The 14,893-nt window shown below is 32.1% G+C and overlaps 2 protein-coding genes across 2 annotated transcripts; both read right to left on the reverse strand.

The window, feature by feature from the left end:
* Positions 1–1,657: 1,657 nt before the first annotated feature.
* LOC128386307 (uncharacterized) lies at positions 1,658–3,414 on the reverse strand. Its single transcript, XM_053345325.1, has 4 exons — positions 2,342–3,414; positions 2,200–2,271; positions 2,056–2,145; positions 1,658–1,973 (listed from the first exon to the last, which is right to left on the reverse strand). Exons 1-4 carry the CDS (start codon positions 3,404–3,406, stop codon positions 1,899–1,901), a joined length of 1,302 nt encoding a protein of 433 aa, XP_053201300.1. The 5' UTR covers positions 3,407–3,414; the 3' UTR covers positions 1,658–1,898.
* Positions 3,415–3,924: 510 nt separating this feature from the next.
* Positions 3,925–5,306, reverse strand: LOC128386263 (uncharacterized). Its single transcript, XM_053345269.1, has 3 exons — positions 4,284–5,306; positions 4,122–4,193; positions 3,925–4,055 (listed from the first exon to the last, which is right to left on the reverse strand). Exons 1-3 carry the CDS (start codon positions 5,304–5,306, stop codon positions 3,951–3,953), a joined length of 1,200 nt encoding a protein of 399 aa, XP_053201244.1. The 3' UTR covers positions 3,925–3,950.
* Between the last annotated feature and the right edge of the window lie 9,587 nt (positions 5,307–14,893).

The following is a 14,893-nucleotide window of genomic DNA, read 5'->3' on the forward strand; positions in this document are numbered from 1 at the left end:
GGAATAATCATGGAGAAAAAGATATTTTAACTTTGAACGTTTCGATTGATTAAATTAAACTATACTCACAATTAAGGAGAAATGGTTACATATTAAGACATTTTCATTGAAATATAAACCAAAGTTTCGATATGATAATCTATCCAACATTTCGAGTCTCTAAAGTAAGAAAAACCGTTGATTAGAAATCAAGGATTCGTATCGCCAATTGGCTAACCTTTAACATCAATTGAACATCGTAATTATTGAAGTACATGTATTTGGATAAATTGTAGACCATTAGATGGACTCTTTTCCCCTGCAAACATAAAGTTCATAATTATTGACTGATTTACTTCAGGAGTGATACGAACTTTTCGAGGTATAAACGAAACAGAATAACAAAAAATTGAGATTAACGATGGAAATAAGATACTTCCAACTCGAAACTGATCATTTACTCCGCTATTCGAGAAGCTGTGCTGTGAACCAAAATAAACAATAACAACAGTGAGAAAAGACCAATAAGAAAATATGAAGAAAGTGGGTAAACTCATTTGATGATTAAATGAATCCATCCAATTACTGAACTTTTGTAGTTCTAAAATAAAAGTTTTCTGTCCTTTCGATGATCTCAATCGACTATTAAACTCAGTGGTGAATGAAGATACTCGACAGTAAGTGAATAAAACAGTAATGAACCAATGCATTATGAACCAATTAGCACTGAATTCAGAGAGAAGTTTAAAACAGTGAAACACGAAAACGTACGCGAATTGAATATTCCAAGTCCAAAAATCGCTTTTCTCTGTCGCAATGATTAGGTAGTTGGCACAGAAACTGTGAAATACTGAAATATAAGTATAATAAATGTAGATCTTAATGCCATAAGTGTACCACTTCATCAGTAGGTAATCATAATCATGGGACAGATTGAATTTTCTTTCTGAAGTTTTTTTACCTTCGACGAAATCGTCCAGGACTTTAATGAAAGGCCTAGCAACGAAATTGTTCAACCAAATATTCAGAATATTCATGCTCATCCCTAGATTACCAGCCAGATATGACATTAAATTGAAAAATGGTCGCTCTTTGAATGTTATGCAAATATCGCCAAAAATGAATTGTAGAGTTTTATTGTCGGTGAGACCAAGAATTAACAAGCGAGAACTTATCATGTTATTGATAAAAAGTATAAAGTAGCACATGAATCGTTGAAATTTGGAGGTTGTCGATTTGCTGATGATGAAATTTGATTTCTCGATCGATTTAAGTTTTTCAAACGCAACAATTAAATCTTGAGGTTGACACTTTTTGATTCTTAATCTTTTTGTAAATCTGTTAATCTTATTATAGATAATCTTTATTCTTGATGACATATTGAATGCTGTTGATTACTAATAAACGATTATGTCACATCTGAATCAATTTGATGAATATTGTGAATCAGGCCCAGTAAATTCATTAACTTATTCACAAACAATTAACTTATAATTTACCCAGTTACTTTAATCGACTCTCAATAAGAAACAGTATTGATTTTCAATCGGTGTGCTCTTCAATTACTAAAATAATTAACTTAATTACTTTTTTTCCCTGCAAATTCGATTGAATTTTGATTACTAAGTTTCAATTATCAATGATTTTAATAATGTTAATATTACAATAATTATCGTGCTCTCCATAATTAACGAATCATATCCGGTGAATGTTTGGAATAAGTTTACAAAAGTTTTCTTTCCACAATTACTCAGAAATTAACTGGCCGATAGCGTTCATATTGTCATGTTTCAAGACCTCAAAGGTTATTCATCAAAGAACGCACTTGAAGGCCATTTGAAGGACAAAGGGTATGGTAAGCAAACTTCGTAGAATTGAGAGATGTTGGAAATTCTTAGACTTATTTCTTATTATCTGCATCAATACGATACTAAAGCTCTTTTATTTATATTAGTATACATGAGTAAATATAATCCAATGCACTCCAATAAGAACTAAGAAAAAGATTGGAAAATTTAGAATCCACAATGTAAAAGTTCACAATTTCGGATTAAAATTAATTGTATCAATACTTACAATGATTGAGAAATGGTTACATATTAGTTTATTTTCATTCAAATACAGACCAATCTTTCGGTATGAAAATCGATCCAAAATTTCAAGCCTCTGAAATGAGATTATTGAAGATTAGGAATTAAGATTCGATTAAAACTTATTTACCTTAAGCATCAACTGAGCATCTTTACAATTAAAAGTCGATAGTTTGTAAATCATCAAATGTAACCTTTTCCCCTGCAAATGAAAACACAAAAAGATTACTAACTAATATCAATATTAATAAAGAATCGAATTTATTTCAAACCTTTCGAGGTATAAACGAAACGAAATAACAAAAAAGGGATATTATTAAGGGAGATGCGACACTTGCGACGCGAAACAGAACATTTATCCCAGTGTGAACGAAATTGTGTTGAGAACCATAATAAACGATAACGACAGTGAAAAAAGACAAATATGAAAAAATGAACAAAGTTGTTAAACTTATTTGACGATTGAACGAATCTAACCAATTGTTAAACTTTTGTAGCTCGAAAATAAAAGTTTTCTGGCCTTGTGATGATTCCAATTGATTATTGAATACAGTTGTGAACGAAGATAGTCGACAGTAAGTAAATAGAATAGTTATAAACCAATGTAATAAGAACCAATTAGTACTGAACGAAGAAAAATGTTTAAAATATTGAAACACACAAAGTAACGATAATTGAACATATAAAGTTCGTAAATCTTTTCGTTCCGTTACTACGATTAGAAAATTAGTGATGAAAGCATAAATCACGATAAGGTAAGTAAAGAATATCATAATTCTGATTCCATAAGTGTACCATTTTCTAACTAGACGATTATGATAGTTCGAAAGGTACAGTTCTCCTTTGTAAGTTGTTATACTTTCGACATAGTCCTCGAGTATTCTTGTGAAAGGTTTATCGACGAAGTTGTTTAAGTGAATATTGAAATAATTCATTGTCATCCCTTGGTAATTAGCAAGATAAATCATGATATTGAAAAAAGTTCGTTCATTGAATGTGGCGAAATGATCGCCAAGAATGAATTGTAAAGTTTTATCATTCGTTAGGCCAAGAATTAAATATCTAGAAACTGCTATATTATTGAAGATGAATATAAAGTAGCACATGAATCGTTGAAACTTTGAGGTTGTCGATTTGTTGACAATAAACTTTGCTCTTTCAATCGATTTGAGTTTTTCGAACGCAACAATTAAGTCTTGAGGTTCACATTTTGTACTTAATCTTTGTACAAATTCATTAATCTTGTTGATCATTTTGATCTTTAGTTTAACTCTTAATTGTTTGCATAAATTTGTCACAATCATCAGTAAGCTTATTAATGAATAAATCAAGTTCATTTTGAGGGTAAACTTTTCATCCATCAAACTGAAATAATATTCATGATTTCTAATGATTTAGTCTTCTCATTAAGAGATTTCACTAAATTATGACAATTATTAGGCTCATTAATTATATAATTTTCGATTTACTGAAGCAAAATAATTGATTAATGATTCGAACCTCGAAAGGTTTCTATCAATGAAACAGCTACTGTGTATTTTCAGTATCGATTCACTCGTCTAAATTCAGGTGAAAACACAATTCGAGCTTCGATTATCGAGTGACACGATTTTATTAAAAATTGATGAACAAGTTTCGTTGAATTTATAAATGGTTATCTCGGCAAGAACAAACCAAAAATACTATTGATCCTCAATAAGGTCAATTGAATCACAATGAACTGTTCAGCTAAACAAAACATGTGATTAATTTTAAATATTCTGACTTTGCAAGTTCGCACACATTAGTAAATATAATCCAATACACTCCATAAGAAACTAGTTTAATAAAGAAGAAAATTCTGAATAATTAAACATTTTCGATGAAACTTTGTCTCAATTATCATGTTTTACTTACTACCAGAGCAAAATGATTACAAATTAAGATACTATTGTTTATGTACAAACCAATGTTTCGATACGATAATCGGTCCAGAATTTCAAGTCTCTGTTGAGAATAAAATTTAATTCCGTTAATAGTGGTTATTGGAAGTTACAATGAGCTATTGTTTACCTTTAGCATCAATCGAGTTTCTTGACAGTAAGTAGTCGAAATGTTATAAATCGTCAAATGCAATTCTCGTCCCTAGAAGTAAAAAATCAAGATATTATTTTAGTATTGATCAAGTATTCTGAGGGAATATCAAAAATATACAGATAATGGAATAGTACCAACACTTTGTGATACGAAGGAAAGAAAATAATTGAAATATGAAATGACAGCAAAAGTTAGAACACTAGTTCCTTTGAGCAAAAGGCTTATCCAAACATTTGAGAATTGATGCTGAGAACCATAATAGATAATAACGATAACAACTAAACTTGTGTAAGAAAAAAAGATAAAAGTCGGTAAGCGAATTTGTTTATTAAATGAATCGAGCCAATTGTTGAACTTTTGTAACTCGTGAAGAAAATGATACTGATTTTTGAAAGAATTTGATCTAATATGAGAACGAATAGAGAATGAAGATGATTGACAATAAGCGAATAGAACGGTAAGTAGAAAGTGAGTAAAGACCCACGTAGAACTTATAATGCTGAACTGTAATAGATAGAAAATGACGAAAATGTACATAAATTGAATCAAAAGAATCTCTGAATCAAAAGAGGCTGAATAAGCGATTGCAAAGTGAGTTATAGCGAGAAAACCAGTGAAACCGTAAGAGAAAAGTCCAATTTTCGTTATTCCAAATATAAACCAAGTTCTGAAAAGATTTTCAAACTTTACTTCCAGAGGGAAAACTTTTTTCGAACTTTTAATCCCTTGGACGTATTCGGCGAGTATTTCGGTAAATGGTCCATCGGTGAAATTGTTGAGAATAATATTGTAAATGTTAATGAAAATCACTATTTTAGTTGGAATGAAGCAAATACAGTTAAGCAGCTCTCGTTCACTAAATCTAGAGAAATAATCACCAAGAACTAATTGTAAATATTGACTGTTTGTTACACCAAGAATTAACCAACGAGAGATTGAAATTGTATTAAGAACAACTAGAATGTAACACAAGAATCGATGATTCTTATTCACGGTCGATTTTTTCACAATGAACTTTGATTCTTCCAACGATTTGAGTGCTCCAAGAGCAACAATCAAATCTTCCCGCTCATGTTTTTTGTAAAACTTGTTTAAAGAAATGAAGTTAATTAAGTTGATTGTTCCAATTAGTATCTTATCTTGTATTCCTATTACAGACATTTTTATTATTTATGCCTCGATTTTCACTTTTCTGATTACTTGTGATTTATCAAGACTCGACTTTCATTTCTCATTAATTAATCGTTAACTGTTGTCACTTTTATCTAGAAAAATTCATCATTAATGTTTTTAAAGATTTTTTCAATATTATTGATCTGTAACCTATTAAGATGTAATTTTTTGATCAATAATAAATTAATGAATGATTGAAGGCTAATTAAAAGGATTTTCCATTAACTGAAACCCTGAATTACACATCCAATGTTGATAAAAGTTATCTGATTGTTAAGGATAATCAAAAAGTAATCTATTAATAATTAGATTGGTGATTAGTTGCTCTAAAATACTGACTTAGACTTGAGCTTTGATTGATCTTTTTCTGTCTAAATACATGTTCTTGTAATTTTATCGATTGGTTGACGATGATTCCAAAAAAGCATCGGCTAAATTGGTCAGTCAATGTGAAGGATTTTACACTCTTATTCCACACACTTTCGAAAATGACAAACCTCCTCTCATTCGAACCAGCAAAGAGGTTGAAAGAAAGAGAGAAATGCTCGACGCTCTCATGGAAATGGAAATTGCTTGTGAACTTATTACCTCTGTTAAGAGTGAGGATTCTACTGATGATCCAATTAAACCATTAATAAAAGTGTAAACAAAGTTAATTCATCTTCTTAAAATGCAAATTGTGTTTCTTCCCGGATTAAATTAGATGTAACAACATCAACAATCAAGGTCAATTGTGGCCGTCTTTCAATTAATAATGATAATAATTCTAAAAGTTTGACCAATGGTCATCATCATGGTAACGTTAATGTGATTAATTCATTTAAACGTGTTCCAAGTTTATCGTTTCCATTTCGTTTGTCTAATAATCAACAGTTGATTAAGATTGACCATCAACTGATTGTGGGTTAAAAGGGTTTAAAGCAAGTTCATCATTAATTACACCGACATCTTCATCATCTCCATTGAACTTGGAAATTATTTCATCACCAAATGAGACTCTACTCTTTAAATTCATCTTCGACCGGTGAACCGTTTGTCCAACTTCGTGAGCTTCTCAGATGAGATCCGGATCTTATTCAGACACTGGGAATGGAAAATCCAGAAACTGAAATGATTAAATGATGATAAGTAATCAGGAAAATGGTGAAATTGAAAATGAATTTGATTAAAATAGGGTTGATCAAATGAAGGATGATAATTATAATGATGAGTATAATAATGATCGTATGGATAATAGAGAAGATGAGAAAGAGATGGAAAGTAAAAAGATGATGACAAAGGAAGATGATAAACAAGAAAAATTGATTTTTGAAGAGGAAGATGCTGATGTTGATGAAAGGAGGTAGAAGAATGTGAAAAGTTTATTATGATTGAAGGGGATGATAATAATAGTCAAGGTCAAGAGGTGGACAACACTAGCTTTTTATCATCCGAAGAGTTTGAAATTGATCAGGTCAAAGGTCAAATGATATCAGCCTTATCATCAAAAGAGAGATATGACTGAGGAAAATAAAGTGATAACCACAAATTAGGATGAAGATGAAGAAGAGGAAATTGAAAAAATTGAGGAAAGGGTGATGATAAGAGATGAACAGAGAATTGAAAGTGGAGGTGAACCGGAAGATGAGGTAATCTATGATGGTAAATAGTGGACGTCGATTTGATGATCAATCTCACTTGTGTCATCGTCATTCTTATCTTCCGCGTCAACTTCTGGTACTCACCAGAATAATCTGACCAACGGACCATCAACTATATCTACACGATCTAAATCATCATCAACAACACCAACATCATTCCCATGAAATACATGTACTTAATACTTATTATGATAATAAGAATCTTCAACTCTGATTCCCATTCCAATATATCAACAATACTACTGAAAAGAGGTCGAGGTCATCCACCACGTCGCCTTGGTGACACCCCAATAAACGGTTCATCATTTTCATCACTCACCAAAAAATCAAACTCTTTAGAGCCATTTCGAGCTAGCAAAGTTCGAAATATTTTGCCTTCGGCAACCACAAGTGACCTGGTCCTCCAACATTCAGAAAATGACAATAAAGTAAACAATCAATGGTGGGACAAATAATCATCATCCAATCCTGGATTAACTTTAAAACGGAAAATCTGTTTAAACAACGGATTAATAGGGCTGGTGAGAGAAAATGAAATAGAAAATGTGCCGATCGGCAAAGACTAAGATTAGCGTTGTAAAGCGGTGTAGTGGACTCGGCATACCCTGAGGATCAACTTTTTAGTACGGTTCTATATAGAAAAAATGTTTTTCATCCAAAAAACGAAAATTTTTTGACTTGGATTGCGCCTTTTTGAGATAATGGATCCTGACTCTACTAATGTATCACCTATTTATCGCACTTGTAAACCATCGATAAGTCAATCTCGATTGTAAACTTTTTCGGGCTCCAGATCCAAATCCAGGCAAAGATCTTAAACTAATCTGAATAAACGAGGGTATGATGAGATTGTATTAGGTATCCAAGTAAATAATGATACGATTTTTAATTGTGATCTAATTACAATTAACTCAAGACAATTAGCAACCCGATGTTAATGACTCTTTTTCCTAGTAAACGGGAAATGACTAATAAGCAATTAGCCAACACGAATAATAAGAAAAATTATGTAACTAATTATCAGTCTAATTCCAAATGTCGGACAATAAGTTTATAATTCGTGCGTGTATGCTTACTGAGTTCACATTGGCCTCAAAGCAAGGTCAATGTCTTGCAATGCTCTCTTCTTTCGCGCCAAAATAATGACCCTTTCCTTGACCGTTTGATGAACAGCGATGAAAAGTGGATAATGTATGATAATCATACAATGTCATACGCTTGGTTAGACCCTGGTCAACCATCGATGTCAACCCCTAAACCACACGCACATCAACCGAAGATAATGTTGTGTATATGGTGGTGTCCAAAGGGCGTGGTCCACTTCGAGCTATTGAACCAAGGTCAAAATGTTAACTCTTAGTTATACACTCAACAATTGGTCAGAGATAACGAAAAGTTAGTAGAAAAGTGGCCTGCACTGGTCAATAGATCAAAGGTCATCTACCTCCATGATAACGCGCGACCTCTAACATCGAAACAGGTCAAAGATCAACTAAAGGAGCTCAATTGGGAAGTATTACCTCACCCACCTTATTCACCTGACCTCACCCCCTCGGACTACCACCTTTTTCTTTCGTGGAGCGTTCGGAAAAGGTCATAGAATCTGATGAAAATTATTTCGATTGATTTGATTTGATTGTGATCACAATTAACATACCAATTAAAAATCGTATCATTATTTACTTGGATACCTAATAGTATTGGGCATGAGAGCATAAACGATTGAAACCATTCGTTAGGATATGAATAGGATCCAGTGATTGAAAAATTTTAGGGACACTTCATAAGGTTCCATCTGGTTAAACATGATCGTTTGCACATAGAAAATCAAAAAGCTCGTCGGTTGTAAAGGTTGTTTTCAGAATTTCATCACCATCCTTTCGAAAAAAGTCTTTCCGTGCACAATTGATTGTAGACTTTCAGAAATTTCTAACCTACACAATGGCTGTCTGTTGTGGTGAGAGCCCTTCTCCTTATCATTAATCAATAAAATCTCAGTAATTGGGTGTGCTCGTATTTTCACTGTTTTCATATACATGTATAACTATTGAACCGGGAGTCAGATACACTCAAAATTAAGTCCATATTATTTTCAAGGTCAACGAGGTTGAAAAACGTGGAACCTTGTTCTTGAAGAGGTTGTTGTTGTTTACAACAACTAAAAAGTTTTTCTCGAATAACTTGTTAGCAGTGTAAAAAACCGGTTACAATACCAGTTTTTCTTTGTTCAACCAGGTACCACCTCTCACGTGGTACCTGGTTAATTCTATTGGATAATTTTGATGAAGATGGAGAAGATGATTATATAGATTATTTCAACTTTAAAAAACCCTTACTGAATTTATGGCGATTGTTTTCTTTAAGAAAACGAGTTAATTTTAATGGTTTTAAAAATTACTGTACTATTTAAATTGATGAGACATACTATATCAAAAGTTACACGTAATTACAACCCAACCTATTCAACCCTACGTGTATTTCATATAAAACATTTGAACCTTACAACCTGAACAGAAGTCAATTACTGGAGAAAACTTTTGACCACTGAAAAGATAATTATTTCAATTATAATCATTTTTCATCTTAACCATTTATATAAACACAACGAATCAAACTTGAAGTACTACGTTTGCAACAAAATATAAGATAATTCAGTTTAGTCCATTCAATTAATATCTTAACTTCTACAACCATGATAAATTTCATTTAACATTTTTGCACTTTTGACCTGAATGATTCATTCTTCACTCAGTAGCTTCATCTAAGGTAGAAATTTTCCTGGTTAATTTATTCATCTTTGATAATTCATCTTTGAAGTTTTGGTGTCAATATCAGTTCAAATAACGGAGAGCCATTAATTTGAATGAAATAAGCAGCGGTTCTGCAAATTGACATAATAACGCCAATGACTTTGAATTATTAATTTAAACTTGTGAAATATACGAAAGAAAATAACGTGAAAGATACGATCTATTAAGATCGTATCTAAAAACTAGCTATTGTTAATTTTAATTGATCAACAAAAAAAAATGATTATTAAACAATTGTTAATTGTTTTAGTTGAGTAATCAAATTATTGATTACTCAAGTATTGTTACAACTTGGACCATGGAATAACTTTTTATTCTTCGTTTCAAAAAAACCTTCAAATGACCTCTAGATAGGTTTATCGTGAAATGACCTCAATGACCTTGAAACTTTATATAAGAAGTCCCGATATGTATCTGTACGAGGTTTGATCTTTTTAAACTCAACAGTTCTTGAGTTATAACTAAAAATCTACGTAAAATGAAGTTGAATAGCCCTGTAAAACCTTATTAAGTCAACTCTTTTCTGACTCATTGTAATAAAACCAAATTTATTGACCGAAATAGACATCACTTTGAACAATTGAACAATGAAAAAATGCACTTTTTAACTACCTTCAAAATTGAACAACAAAGTGTAAACTATTCAATCAAATTACCTTCAACTAACAAACAATAGAAGAATACACAATTTAATTAACTTCAACAATTAAACAATACAAAATAAATTGAATTAGATAGTGATTACCTTCAAAAGTTGAACAATTGAATTGTATTGAATTGAATTAAAACCAACCAACCATAATTAAGGTAAAATCATTGAACTATTTTGAATTAAATTGCACTTCATAACAATTGAAACCAACCAACCATAATTAAGGTGAAGTCATTAAGTCATTCAGTTGTCCTCGATTAAAATATTATATATTAATTTCCTAACAATTGTAAATCAACGAGGACGTTGATCCTTTTTATGTACCCCCGGAGAACTGTAACAAAACCGGTTACAATACCAGTTTTTCTTTGTTCAACCAGGTATCAGCTCTCACGTGGTACCTGGCTAATTCTATTGAATAACTTTGATGAAGATGAAGAAGATGAAGGAGAAGAATATCTACCTCGCCACGCATATAATGGCCGACAATCAGCCATTTTCTTTATGGCGATCAGGGTATAGATACCCAAGGTATTAATGAATAAAAGTTTTTCTTTAAAGTGTTTTGTAGCAGCAGTAATTAACTGCTGGCTTTAGCTCTCTTCCGTGTGCTAAAGTTCAGCACAACAACGAAACGAAGTAAGTGATTATTTTGATAACAGTAGTATAAAAACCTCCGCTTCTGAGCCAGAAGTGGAAACGGAAATAAGGGTGGGGATCAGAGAACGTTCTAGAACATTCTAGAAAGTTCAATGAACTGTCTGGGATGACGTCAATAGTGTCCTTGAAACCATCGTTCGATGCTAGGACTAATGAACAGAGTAGAATGAAATAAAAAATGATGCAATAAAAATAGGTATAAAAAGCACTAGTCTTTGTTAGTTAATAATTAGTATCAAAATGTGGACAGATCAAGTTGTGTTTAATTATGGTGCAAGTGGTCTAAAAGCCAATCTAATAATTAATATTGTTAAAAATGAAAATTTGACAGTAAAGATAACTGAATGGGCACATAGTGCACCAGCTGGGTATGATGGAATCGATGGACCAAATTGGGCTGTTGAAGTCTCTTTCGTCACATTCAAACGTTTAAAAGCTCTTGTTGACCAAATAGATTATGACAATCTCCCGGATAAATTGATATTTGGCCATGTTAAAGTGGATTTGGAGTTGATGAAGCTACTGAAGAGCAAAGAATTCTCAGAGAAATATGAATCTTTCTTGGTCAAAAATGATCTAATATAAGAATAAAGTTATTCAAAAATGTATAAATACTTGTAACAATTTATTTAATCGGTCAATCATGAGTGATCTAGTCTACGCGTTGCTGCTTTTCCTTCGCTAACCATTCTCATAATCTTTAGGTATTATTTCATCATCTCTTTTGTTCAAAATGAAAATAGCTAATCTCGTGTCATTATGGGACTATGGTCAAAAAATTCCTCTCAACAATCGAATGAAAAAATTCAATGCAGATGTAATAAAAAATGGTCTACAGACTCTTCTAACATTTGAATCAGGAAAAATTATTGCCACAGGATGTAAAACAATAAAACAAGCTCGTTTTCATGTTCAATCTGTTTATCCAGGAGCCAAATTTATTCGTATTGTTAACATCACAGCATCTGCTTTTCTAAAAGTAAACCCAATATTGAAAATCTAACTGGAGTGAGTTATGAACCTGAAATTTTCCCTGCATATATTTGGTGAAAAGATAAATCATGCGTTTTTTATTACTCAACCGGAAAGTTAATAGTTACTGGGGCTAAGTCTTACAAAGGGTTGCAGGAGATGTTCAATGAGTTCAAAACTCTAGTAGGTATAAAAATGGAAGTGAAACGAGGTGAAAATTCATTATAAAGCCAGTGTTCAACATGTCAACATTAAACTGGTTATCGTTAAATCCTTTTAAAATCAACAAGTACAATTTAACTATTTCATGGGGTGAACTCAGAAATGGTGAGATTAGATGTGCAAGAGTAGATCTACGTGAGTTCATCGAAGACAAACCTACATTGGCTGGTGTTAATCTAACTAGACGTTAACTCAGTGGACTTGGTGATTTGTGTAATTCGAAGATAGACGAAATTGGAGCCACGGAAACAATAGAAGAACTAACAATCGAAAACAATGACAATGGAATTACTCTATCTAAAAGAAACCGGAGACTCTGTATAGATAAAGTTGTTGTTCCAGCAGTGCATGCTCTAATAAGTAAATCCCCGGTGTTGTTTACTTAATGGAAATGTTATCACCTGTCACCTACTCGTCAAGGACCCTTAAAGGTTCATTATTTCTTGCAGACGTTTTTATCTTAGGAACATTGATAAAGGAAACCGGTCGTATAGATCAACCTTGGAAAGAAGAAGAAATGATTATCAACGGAAAACTAACGAAAGAAAGCTCTAACCAACTCATAACTAATTCTGATCAAATATGGCAAGACTATGCAAGTAATTACATCAACACGATGTGGCCACGTGAACATATCCCCAAGGTTATCTTTATGAAAAAACTCAACGGTGGCTTCTTGAATTGGTTTATGGGATTGGTTGATGCTCATACTGAGAAACCCGCCCTCTTGCGGTCTTTACTGTATATGAACCATATGTTTAGTATAAATAAAGAGAGTCAATGTTAGTTGACATCAGTTCATTTAATCATCATGGAATATATTTGTTGTTACTTTGATGCTCAAGGTTTCTATTACAATGATAAGTTCTATCCTCGTGAGTTTGCTATCCATAACAAGACGGGTACTAGTGTTTTCAGCGTTGATCATGGTATCAAGTAGCAAGTTAAGGTAAAGGTTCTATTGTCATAAAACCTATTTACCAAATCTGATTGAGATGAAATTCATAACTATCAATACTATCACTAGTAGTCATCATTTGACATCCTAATCATCTTTCGCTGGTGAGTTGAACATAATCTATTGTTATTAACACAATCATGTTATAGTTGATTCATAAGGCAAACTCACCATTAGAACTAGTTTCAGTGGTATATGGAGCTGTGATCCGTTGTTCCAAACGTGTCTGTCTTGCCGCTCGCAGTTCATTTAATCGATTTTCAGTCTCTCTGATCTCTTCACCCTCTTCCACAGTGTGTTGGTGAGCTTCCGGTTGGGTCGTTTGAGGATTCTCATTTTGTTGATCAATTCCTAATACAGAAAAAATGTTCATAATCAATGTTAATAGTCATGGTAAAGTTTTATTCAAAAAGAAAAAAATTGTCACCACCGTGGTTTGAACATATTCCCTTGCATACACAAAGCTAACGTCTTACCACTATGCTATCATTCAGATTCAACTGAAAATTTTTTAAAATCGGAGTTTTAATAGTGTCTTATAGTCAAAATTAGGTGCATGGTGTCAATTTCTATTCATGAGGGTCACCTCATTTCATCAAAATTCATGATTTTAGACTATAACAATGATTTGAATTAACTTATGTTAGGCTAAAAACAATTCACCAGATCTACTTTGAGGGTTATTGTTCATATTCGCGTTGCTTGATGAATTTAGATTTTCATCAAAAACCATACCTTTAATGATTGAAAAATGATTAAGCGTTAGTCTTAATATAAAAACATTCTTATTAAAATTCTTACCCAGAATGAATAGATAAGTGATTGGTAATTTGAAAAAAAAACATGATTGATAATATAAATTCAGTTTTGAAAAAGATTTTAGCAAAAGAATTCACAATGAAACAACTTTAGGAGTGTAAACAAAAATATCTTTAAAGATTCATCCAAGAATGAATCCAGTATCATGTATATTGTAAGAGCGCGAAATTCAATGAGCATATTTTTTCGGGTTTATGATTATTATTGAATTATTTCCCCCTTTCAGTTTCAGGATAATTATTTTACCCCCACTTCCGCTTCTGAGCCACTCAGAAGCGGAGGTTTTATTACTACTGATAACTTTTTCATCCTTTGTTCTCATCGTGACCTGTGAATCTGTATTGTAACTGTTCATCTCTGTCAATCCTTTGAAATTGGATTTTAGTATTTAAATAGCAATATTGATTTGATTTAACTGATCATCTCGTTTTATCTTTTTGATTTTGATTCTAATCATCAATCTGATTAGTCATTGGGGCATCATTGATTTGATTTAACTTTGATTTTTTTTATTTGATTAAAAATGGAATATTCTCACCAATTAAGTACGTCCCAAACTACCATAACTCGAGTATAGGGTCTGAAACTTTGTGAAATGCCCTGTATAAGAAACAGTTGGTACAATGAAACAATTTATTTACTTCAACGAAGTTAACAGAAACTTTATCAATACAACGTTACTATATGCTCTCACAACCCAAGTAAAAAGTAATGATACGATCAGCAGCAAAAGCTTATGAAATATTTGTTCTGACTTTCATTGAACATTTTTTATTGAAAATTACACAAAATTCTTCATCAATTGGTGTTGTTAAAACGAAAGTTTAACTAAATTTCACCCT

This window comes from Panonychus citri, unplaced genomic scaffold, assembly GCF_014898815.1.
Source record: "Panonychus citri isolate SS breed McGregor unplaced genomic scaffold, ASM1489881v1 Contig00068, whole genome shotgun sequence".
NCBI classification, from domain to species: Eukaryota; Metazoa; Arthropoda; class Arachnida; order Trombidiformes; family Tetranychidae; genus Panonychus; species Panonychus citri.

What these genes read in the sequence shown, in the direction of transcription:
- LOC128386307 (XM_053345325.1), bottom strand. Translation starts at nt 3,406, where the DNA reads ATGAACTTGATTTATTCATTAATAAGCTTACTGATGATTGTGACAAAT. An exon ending in ATGCTCAGTTGATGCTTAAG is followed by an intron (nt 2,146 to 2,199) that starts GTAAATAAGTTT and finishes ATCTCATTTCAG; the next exon opens with AGGCTTGAAATTTTGGATCG. An exon ending in GTAACCATTTCTCAATCATT is followed by an intron (nt 1,974 to 2,055) that starts GTAAGTATTGAT and finishes TCTTTTTCTTAG; the next exon opens with TTCTTATTGGAGTGCATTGG.
- LOC128386263 (XM_053345269.1), bottom strand. Translation starts at nt 5,306, where the DNA reads ATGTCTGTAATAGGAATACAAGATAAGATACTAATTGGAACAATCAAC. An exon ending in TTTCCTTCGTATCACAAAGT is followed by an intron (nt 4,194 to 4,283) that starts GTTGGTACTATT and finishes TTTTACTTCTAG; the next exon opens with GGACGAGAATTGCATTTGAC. An exon ending in AAACTCGATTGATGCTAAAG is followed by an intron (nt 4,056 to 4,121) that starts GTAAACAATAGC and finishes TATTCTCAACAG; the next exon opens with AGACTTGAAATTCTGGACCG.